Source organism: Haplochromis burtoni, unplaced genomic scaffold (genome assembly GCF_018398535.1).
Source record: "Haplochromis burtoni strain Fernald_Lab_line unplaced genomic scaffold, NCSU_Asbu1 Contig_408, whole genome shotgun sequence".
NCBI lineage: Eukaryota > Metazoa > Chordata > Actinopteri > Cichliformes > Cichlidae > Haplochromis > Haplochromis burtoni.
This window is the reverse complement of record NW_024582769.1, coordinates 18,546-27,432: the sequence shown is the minus strand read 5'-3', so window position 1 is coordinate 27,432 and position 8,887 is coordinate 18,546. Positions and strand designations below refer to the sequence as shown.

The following is an 8,887-nucleotide window of genomic DNA, read 5'->3' as shown; positions in this document are numbered from 1 at the left end:
TTACCTCGCAGGAATCCTCCATTATTCTGAGGATTACCCAGAATCCCTTGCCCTTTGTGAATATTGCAGGGGGACTTTTTCGACAGTAGGTGGCGCCAATGTCCCATTTAGCGGGATTTAACTTCAACTCTATTTAACTATGTTACAAATGCATTCTGGGATATGTTGGGCCACGAAGTCTACACCGCCACGTCCTTAAAATTCAGGGAAATGAAGGACGCATTTGAGGGCCGCATTTCGAGCAGCCTTTGAATTGGGACAGCCTTCGTCGCGTCGCGGTGATTTAACCGGCCTTAAAATGTGGCCTTTAAGCCTGCAGACCCTGGATTGGGATACAGCCAGAGTCTGTGAATGCAGACTGATAATGCTCCACAAACCCACCATGGTGGACGTCAAAACAGTGGGTGACACCACAGTCGAGTGTGAGTGGGTCATTCATCCCACGGCTGTCATACAGTGGCTGCTGCAGTGGCTGTGTGGACACTGAGGATAAAGGGGGGAGCTCCAGTCCGCAGTTTGGGATCCATGTCCCCACAAACATCTCAGGACCTCTGACAGGATGAAGGAAACCTAAAATCAGACATCTTAACGGGAAGCGTCTGTGCACGGATCAGGGTTTAAAACGCAGGAAGCGTTTCCACGGCGTGTGTCAGAATGAAACCGATTCTGCGTTCAGCTTTCATTAATGTGAAACTGGAGCCGCTTGCTGTGTGAATAATGAGAGAAAATTCCTCCTGCTCGGGGATCAATGGAGGAAGCGGCGAGCTCAAGTGATGCTCATAACTGCACATTTCATCTATTGATCAGCTGAGGCTCTGAGTAAATGAATTAAACGTGTGTGTGTGTGTGTGTGTGTGTGTGTGTGTGTGTGTGTGTGTGTGGTCCCCCGGGCTTTATTGAAGGAGGAGGTTACAGCTGTGGCTCAGTGGGCAGGATCGATGGAGGAGGAGGAGACAGGCGCTCCTCTGCCTCCCGCTTCACTTCAGAGTACAGAGACAGGAGAGGAAACATGGGCACCAGGAGCACGCTGACCAGAGGCAGGCTTTTATTTTGAAACGTCTCTGGAACAGCTCTCCACAGAAACACTTTTATTTTGTAGATTTAATTTCATATTTAAAGAAATAAAGATGACCTGCTCAAGGACCGTGATAATTAACCGACTGATGCTCGGGGTCGTTGTGGCGATGGGGATGGTCCAGGTGGAGGCAGCACGGGTGGTGAGCGGTGAGTACTGCAGTAATCCAATTACTTTTTAAACAGTGTGGCTCTTTTGAGGCGTGAAAAGTTTCCATGTTACAGAAACCTGAGTGTTGCAGCTCGCAGCGGCGCAGGCAGCAGCTCATCCTGCTGCACTTCATGTTTTCCACTCTGAAGGAAAACCAGCAGCACTGGTTTAAGTGGAAATACAGTTAAACCAGTGAAAAGAACCATTAATGTAGTGAGATATGTGATGTGTTCCCAGAGAGTCATTCACTGAAATCTGTCAGCCTTACAGGGATGCTCGTCCACCAAAGTACAGCCACATGTGTGTGGTGTGTGTGTCTGTGTACACGTCTGTGTATATGTGTGCATACCTGTGTGTATAAATGTGTGTCTACGTGTGTGTATAAATCTGTGTATACGTGTCTGTGTGTATGTGTGTTTATATGTATGTGTCTTTATACGTGTACGCATGTGTGTATACATGTGTGTATACGTGTGTGTATACGTGTGTGTGTGCGTGTGTGTGTCTGTGGCTTTGATCACATTAAAGAATTTCTGACCTGTGCAAACATCATCTGACTGTGATCACAGAAATGAAAGAGCTATGTTCTTCTGTCAGGGTGAAACGTGACACCTGATCGAAGTGAGGATCGAGTCACACAAACCACTGCGAGTATTCAAACCATCGCCTTCATGGCAATGATGACACGCGGCCATCAGCTCAGATGCCTTCAACAGATTCGATAAAATAAACTTCACTTTGTGTCATATTTGTTGTCTGTTTGAGTCCTAGCTGATTTTCTGTAGACACTCACTACGACTGCTTCGTGTGTACATCTGGAGCTCCTGCAGATGTGAGAATACAGATGCAGCAGACAGATTGAGGAGGGGATAGGAGGCAGCCGCCCACAGCCGGGCGTGCTCGTACACACTCTTATGTGCGTTCTTGAAGCCGATGTTTTCAAGGTTTAGTAAAATTTTAAAAAAAAAGATGGGAGGTGAAGCAGAGTGCAGACTGAAGGTTCAGGGGACAGAGGAGGGGCGATGTGGGATTTGCAGGCCTACCACTGGGTGGTGTGTCTGGTGTAAGGTTTGCAGGTTTGTAATGGGTCATGTGGCCAGCTGATGTTTCAGAGATCTGTTCGATTTATCAGAGGAGCAGCTAAAATACCTGAACCACAGGCAGCAGGAACGGGTGGAGGAACAGTGGGTGGAGGGATGGGTGGAGGGCGGGCTGACAGCAGACAGATATATATGGAGCTCTTTAGTGGCTTTAACAGTAAAGTGATGATGGTGCAGAAGACACTCCAGCTAATCACTTAAAGTAGTGAAGTGTGTGTGTGTGTGTGTGTGTGTGTGTGTGTGTGTGTGTGTGTGTGTGGTGTGTGTGTGTGGCAGTTCTTCATCTTGCGCACACACACACACACACACACACACACACACACACACACACACACACACACACACACACACACACACACACACACACTCAGTGCTGCTCTGATGCATCTTCCTGTGGGCGGGGCTCCATGTCTCAGGTCAGACAGTGTGTGTGGGCGGGGCTGAGCGTCCCTGCTATAAGATGGCGTACTTCCATGACGTGTCGAGCCGCGTCGCCTTCAGCGAGGCGCGTCAGGCCTGCGAGATGGACAGAGGAGCGCTTCTCAGCATCGAGAGCTCGACGGAACAGCGAGACATCGAGCACCTGCTGCAGGTGAGACCCACACCTGGTTCTCTCTAGACCCTCCCCTCCCCTCCTTTTTCTGTGACCCTTTCTCCTTGTTTTTGTTTCCAGGAGCTGCGTTCAGGTGCGGTGGGCAGGGCAGGAGGGGGCGGGGGCATAGCTGACGGGGACTTCTGGATCGGCCTGACTCGGGTGGAGGGAGTGGATCAGACTCAGTCGGAGCTCAGCAATGCCTTAACTTCCTGTCCGCAGCTCTACCAGTGGACCGACGGCAGCGTGGCCTCCTTCAGGTGAGCGTGATGTCAGAGCTGTGTCAGGTGACTCCCGGCATGTTTTACTAAAGGGGGTGGGTTGGGCTTAACCAACTGTGCTGATGATGCAGGAACTGGTACTTCGATGAACCATCCTGTGGAGGTGAGGCCTGCGTTGTCATGTACCATCAGCCAACTGCGCCTTCTGGTCTGGGCGGGGCTTATCTCTATCAATGGAACGACGACCGCTGCAACATGAAACACAACTTCATCTGCAAATACAACCCAGGTGCCATCAGCCAGTCAGCTTCAATCATAGATAAGCAGCCCTGGTGTTGTCAGCCAATCAGCTTCACTCACTCAGGTTCTTTACTTCCTATCTTTCAGAGAGCCATCTGGTGAATGACACACCTGGTGGGCAGGATACAGGTAAGGAGGAAGGTCCATATAAGATCATAGAGGCAGGTGGAGCCATAGGTGGGACTCACCTGCAGCTCTGTATTAAGGCACAGGTGTGTTCTTGTGTCCATAGCAGTGACTACAGGTGGAGGCGTGGCCACACAGCCTGCAAACAACAAAGATGTTCCACCTCAGGTCACCATGGCCGGAGCTTCAGGTAAGAAGACCTGCGACCTTTGACCTGATCTGGGCTCATGACCTAATGCTCAGGTGGTCTGGTGTCTCTGCAGGTATGCTGCTGCTGTACGTCGTCATCCCCACCATCCCCCTGCTGCTGCTCATCCTGGTGGCTTCTGCCACCTGCTGTTTTCAGATGCTCAGCAGAAGGTAAGACATGCAGAGCAGCTACGAATCCCATCATGGTCCTCTGCCGCTGCAGCGTTTCCTGTATGATTGTAATGAGTCAACTTGTTAACAAGCTGATTTACAGCAGCCGGAGGTGTTCACTCTGAGGGGACGTTTGGTGGGGATATCGAGTCCTGATGCTTTTAGGCAGGAGTCAGGTTTGGTCCTCTGATGCAGTCCTCACAGTGATAGAAAGACCAGCGTGTGTGTGTGTTGCTGGCATCAGTTCAGGAGTCTACAGCAGCAAAAAATCTGCTGACTTGCGTATTTTCGTTGGTTCTGTTCCCACTTTCCTCCATGACCCAGCTGGGTCAACTGAGCTCACCACTCACTCCTTAAAGCTGTCGAATCAGAAGCAGCGAGGCAGCGCTGGCTGACTCCAGTCCTGCCACAGCTTCAGCTGAACCAAAGCAGCTGTTTGCTTGCGGGATGGAGCTCAGTGTTGGAGCCTGATGGGGTCAGAGGTCAAAGGCAGATGATTAGGTGTGATAAATATCGCGCCTCTAACGTGGATCTGTAAATGCTGCAAAGCTCATGATGACCAGAGTCTGCCCCTTGGCAGGTTTCCAGATGTTTTCTATTTAGAGAGTGGGCTTAAAGGGGGAGGAGCTAGAACAGCTTGTTTCAGACAGAGTGTCAGACAAAGAAGGATTATTCTGAACATTTCTGACTTTTTCCCTGCAGCAGGGTAAGCATAGCTCCCTCTTCAGGTGAGACTGTGTGGCATTTTATTCTTTGCCCTAGATCGAGATGACACCTGAAGTCCGGCTTTTACTTAGAGCACGTAAATGGACGGCTGTGTGTTACAACCAGGAGGACGTCGCCTGTCTGAGGACAGCTTTTAATGAATATGATGGAAACAAACACACAGAACATGAAGCAGCAGAGTATTCTGAAATAAGGTTTTAGTCCTTTTTAATGGGAGGAAGGTATGGTGTGAAGTGACACGGGATATGTGGAATGTATTACATATTACTTGTAGTCAGGCGGTAGATAGTATTAGCCGCCTGGCTAACCTCGAAACGGGCGTAGAGTCGGCGTCCGTAAACTCGTTGATGTGATAACAGGACACTGGAGTAAATTCTCGACCGTCTCACACTTTTGTTTAATCAGTTTTCTGTTTTACACAGCTGCATTCTCGCCTAAAAATATGTTAAAAGTTTATTTTGTGACCCAGAAAGAGTAATAAGAGTAATATTAAAACTTAGTAGCGGCCACCATTGTTGTAAACTGGAATTGGCTGAATTCTGGGATATGATGGGCCACGAGGGATACACTCGACCCATCCTTCAAATCTGGGGAAAAGGAGGACGCATTTACGAATCTGGATATCCTTCGTCGGGTCGCTGTGACATAATCAGCCTACAAATGCGGCCTCAGGAGGATGCAGCCCATCAATTTGGACGCCCCTGCTGTCTGGTTAGCTTAGGGTTAGCACATGCTGTCTGTGCAGATGTGACATTACTGCAATACTGAAAAATGTAATATTATTATTGTTACACCCAACACTGGTCACTGATCAGAGTAACTGATCAGAATCATTGATCAGAGTCATTGATCAGTTCCTGATGGTGGTTGCTGCCTGTGTCGGTCAGACTGAACCTTCGGCTCCTCTTTGCTTTCCTGCAGTTTGAGATGGTTAATATGTGACTTTCACTCGACTCTTTACATGACAGCGGCCGTTCTAGTGACGATGTCAACATATCTCTCTCTCCACCTAGTGATTCCCGAACCAAGACGCCTGGCGACCAATCAAATCTGTGGATTTCCGGGTCACCCAAAGCTGACAGCATGGAGGTCTGACATCACAGGACAGTGTCAGCAGGGCAGAGGGAGGACATCACTCTACGGTCAAACCAATCAATCATCTTCATCGCAGGGTGTTTACGGACAGGCGGCAATGTCATCACAGAGACTTCTTCTTCTGTACTTCTTATTCCAGTTTCCTTTCTCTCGTTTTATCAACCGTCCCTTTGCTCTTCTTCAATCTCCCCCACTTCCTCCTCGTTTCTTTTTTGCTCCCCTCTTCTTTGTCCTCCTTGATTACTCCTTTTCTTCCCTCCCTGCTCCTCCTCTTGTTACTGTCAGCCAGACGCTCCATGTTTAATTAAACGAGTAAATTGGGTGAAGTTAATGCGTCCCTCGGGAGGTGGAGTCACAGCAGAGGTGCGTTTGATTTCACAGAGAGCTGATGAAGCAGCTGCTCCACGGAGACGGGGGGTGTTAACAGACCAGTTAATAACTAAGGAGAGTTAGAGGGTCGGAAAAGTTTTCAAGAAAATAAAATAGGGGTGGAGCTTGAAGCTGAATGAGTCCCTCTGAGGATCGCGTCCTCGGATCACTGATTGGTTATTCAGACTTCTGATGTGAGGGATCAAAAACTAATAATACTCATGTTTGTAAAATGCTCTCTTCCTGAATATCAGCTCACCTGGATCAGCCTCAGGCTCCGCACACGTTGTCCTCTGGCAGTTTTTATGGTCATGATCGGGCAAGTGGCGTCCCGAGGCGTAACGACCGCTGTAACTCAGGTGTGGAGATGAGTTTCAGGAGGGCCACCTAATACTCTGCCTTAAGTCAAAACACACCTGAGCTGTGGATCAGAAACACAGCTGTCAATCAGTGTGACGGTGCTGCTGAGGATGACATAATTGACTGATCAACAGCTTCAGTTTAAAACACGAACACTCGTCAGAGCCCTAGAGGACGTTTCACCTCTCATCCGAGAAGCTTCTTCAGTTCTAAGGTCAAATGGTGGAGAGTCCCAGATATAAACCTAGTGGGATTTACCCCCCACAGAGGGACAAAAGGACCCCCTGATGATCCTCTAATCGCCTGAGCCAAGGTGTGAAACTGGGTGTGGGTCCCAATCAGCCAGAGTTTCGGGTGAGTTCATTGTGAAACCTGGCCCCACCTTATCATGTGAATTCCTGAGGTCAGATGGCCCAGGATGTGAGTGGGCGTTAAGGCGTCTGGGAGGATCTCAAAACTGGATTATAGATGGCAGAGAGTTGGTGTCGTAAACCCCGCCTCTGTTCAAAGATGGTCGCTCACAGTGGACATAGATGGCTTCTTTCACTCCTCTTTCAAACCATCTGTCCTCTCTGTCCAAAATGTGAACATTGGCATCCTCGAAAGGAGCTGACCTTTATCCTTAGATCAGTCTGCCCCAGGGCAGCTGTGGCTACAACTGTAGTTGCCTCCACCAGTGTTGAATGTGAGAGATGAATGAATAGTGGTATTGTAAAGCAGCTTTGGGTGCCTATGAAAAGCGCTATATAAATCGCAATCCATTATTATATTATTATTATTATTATTTTAAATGCTGACTGACTGCTATCCTTGTCCTAGTGCTCTTCTGTGTTGTGCCATGTGGCTTGTGAAGTGGACGTTTGGTCTCTCCGATGTAGAGGTCTGGGCATTCCTCGCTGCACTGTACAGCATACACCACATTGTTAAGTGTTGTGTTTTGGCGTTTTGTCTTTCGGGTGAACCAGTTTCTTGTCTGAGCTGTGTTGCTGGGTCTGAAATGCACCGGGATGTCATGCTTGGAGAAAACTCTCCTGAGTTTCTCTGATACACCGGCTACATAGGGGATGACAATGTTGTTGCGTCTGTCCTTCTTATCCTCCCTCGCTGGTGTCTGGTCTTCTTTTCTGTGCCTCTTTGCTGACTTTAAGAACGCCCATTTAGGATAGCCGCACGTTTTGAGTGCTTCCTTTACATGTGTGTGTTCCTTCTTTTTTCCTTCAGGCTTAGAGGGAACATGTTCTGCCCGGTGGTGTAGGGTCCTAATTACTCCAAGTTTGTGTTCCAGAGGGTGATGGGAGTCAAAGAGGAGGTACTGGTCCGTGTGTGTGGGCTTCCGGTAAACTTCGATGTTGAGGTTGCCGTTCTCTTCAATGTGCACGCGCAGTCCAGGAAAGGCAAACAGTCGTCCTTTGTGTCTTCCCTGGTGAACTTGATGTTTTTATCCACAGCGTTAATGTGCGCAGTGAAGGATTCCACTTCTTGTGTCTTGATTTTGACCCAGGTGTCGTCTACATATCTGTACCAGTGGTACTCTTCCTTTGAAAGAGCCAAGAGCCTTCCTTTCCACTTCCTCCATGTAAAGGTTGCTACAATAGGTGACACAGGGGAGCCCATGGCACAGCCATGTTTTTGTCTGTAGAAGCCTTCGTTGTATTTGAAGTATGTGGTGGTGAGGCAGAGGTCTAACAGTGTGCAGGTCTGATCGGGTGTGAAGTTGGTCCTGTCTTCCAAGGAGCTGTCTTCTTGTAGTCGTTTTCTGACAGTCTCCGTGGTGGGTATGCACGTGAAGAGAGAGACTACATCAAAGGACACCATGGTTTCATCTGGATCCAGGGGAAGTTTCTGGACCTTGTCGGTGAAGTCGGTGGAGTTCTTGATGTGGTGTGGGGTGTTCCCCACGAGAGGTGCAAGGATGGTAGCAAGGTGTTTAGCAATGTTATAAGTGGCTGAGTTACAGCTTCCTTGTGGATTTTAGGAAGTCTGTAAATGCAGGGTATGGCATCCCCTGGGTAAAGGCGGTCAATGATTTTGTCCCTTTCAAAGTCTTGAAGACAAGCTATAACTTTATTTTTGTAGCTGCTTGTGGGGTCTCGCTTTAAGGCTTCGTAGGTATTGTTGTCACTGAGGAGAGTAGTGATCTTTGTATGGTAATCTGTAGTGTTTAGGACCACGGTGCATCTTCCCTTATCAGCTGGTAAAACAGTGATGTTGTGGTCTTTGCTCAGGGAAGCGACGGCCTTCTTTTCTTGTATTGTGAGGTTGGATGGAGGGACTTTGGCACTGGAGAGGGTGGCTGAGACTTTCATCCTGATTTGCTCTGCTTCTGTCTGTGATAATTTATTAATCCGTATGGCAGATTCTGTGGCTGTGATGACGTCCACTATGGGCAACTGTTGTGGAGAAATGGCAAAAT

General features: G+C 48.6%; 1 protein-coding gene across 1 annotated transcript; it reads left to right on the top strand.

Moving 5' to 3' along the window:
* Positions 1-900: 900 nt before the first annotated feature.
* Positions 901-6,673, top strand: chodl (chondrolectin). Its single transcript, XM_014340848.2, has 8 exons — positions 901-1,224; positions 2,742-2,917; positions 2,999-3,177; positions 3,270-3,427; positions 3,526-3,567; positions 3,671-3,754; positions 3,828-3,924; positions 5,664-6,673. The coding sequence occupies exons 1-8, from the start codon at positions 1,128-1,130 to the stop codon at positions 5,743-5,745; spliced, it is 915 nt and encodes a 304-aa protein (XP_014196334.1). The 5' UTR covers positions 901-1,127; the 3' UTR covers positions 5,746-6,673.
* The last annotated feature ends 2,214 nt before the right edge of the window (positions 6,674-8,887 follow it).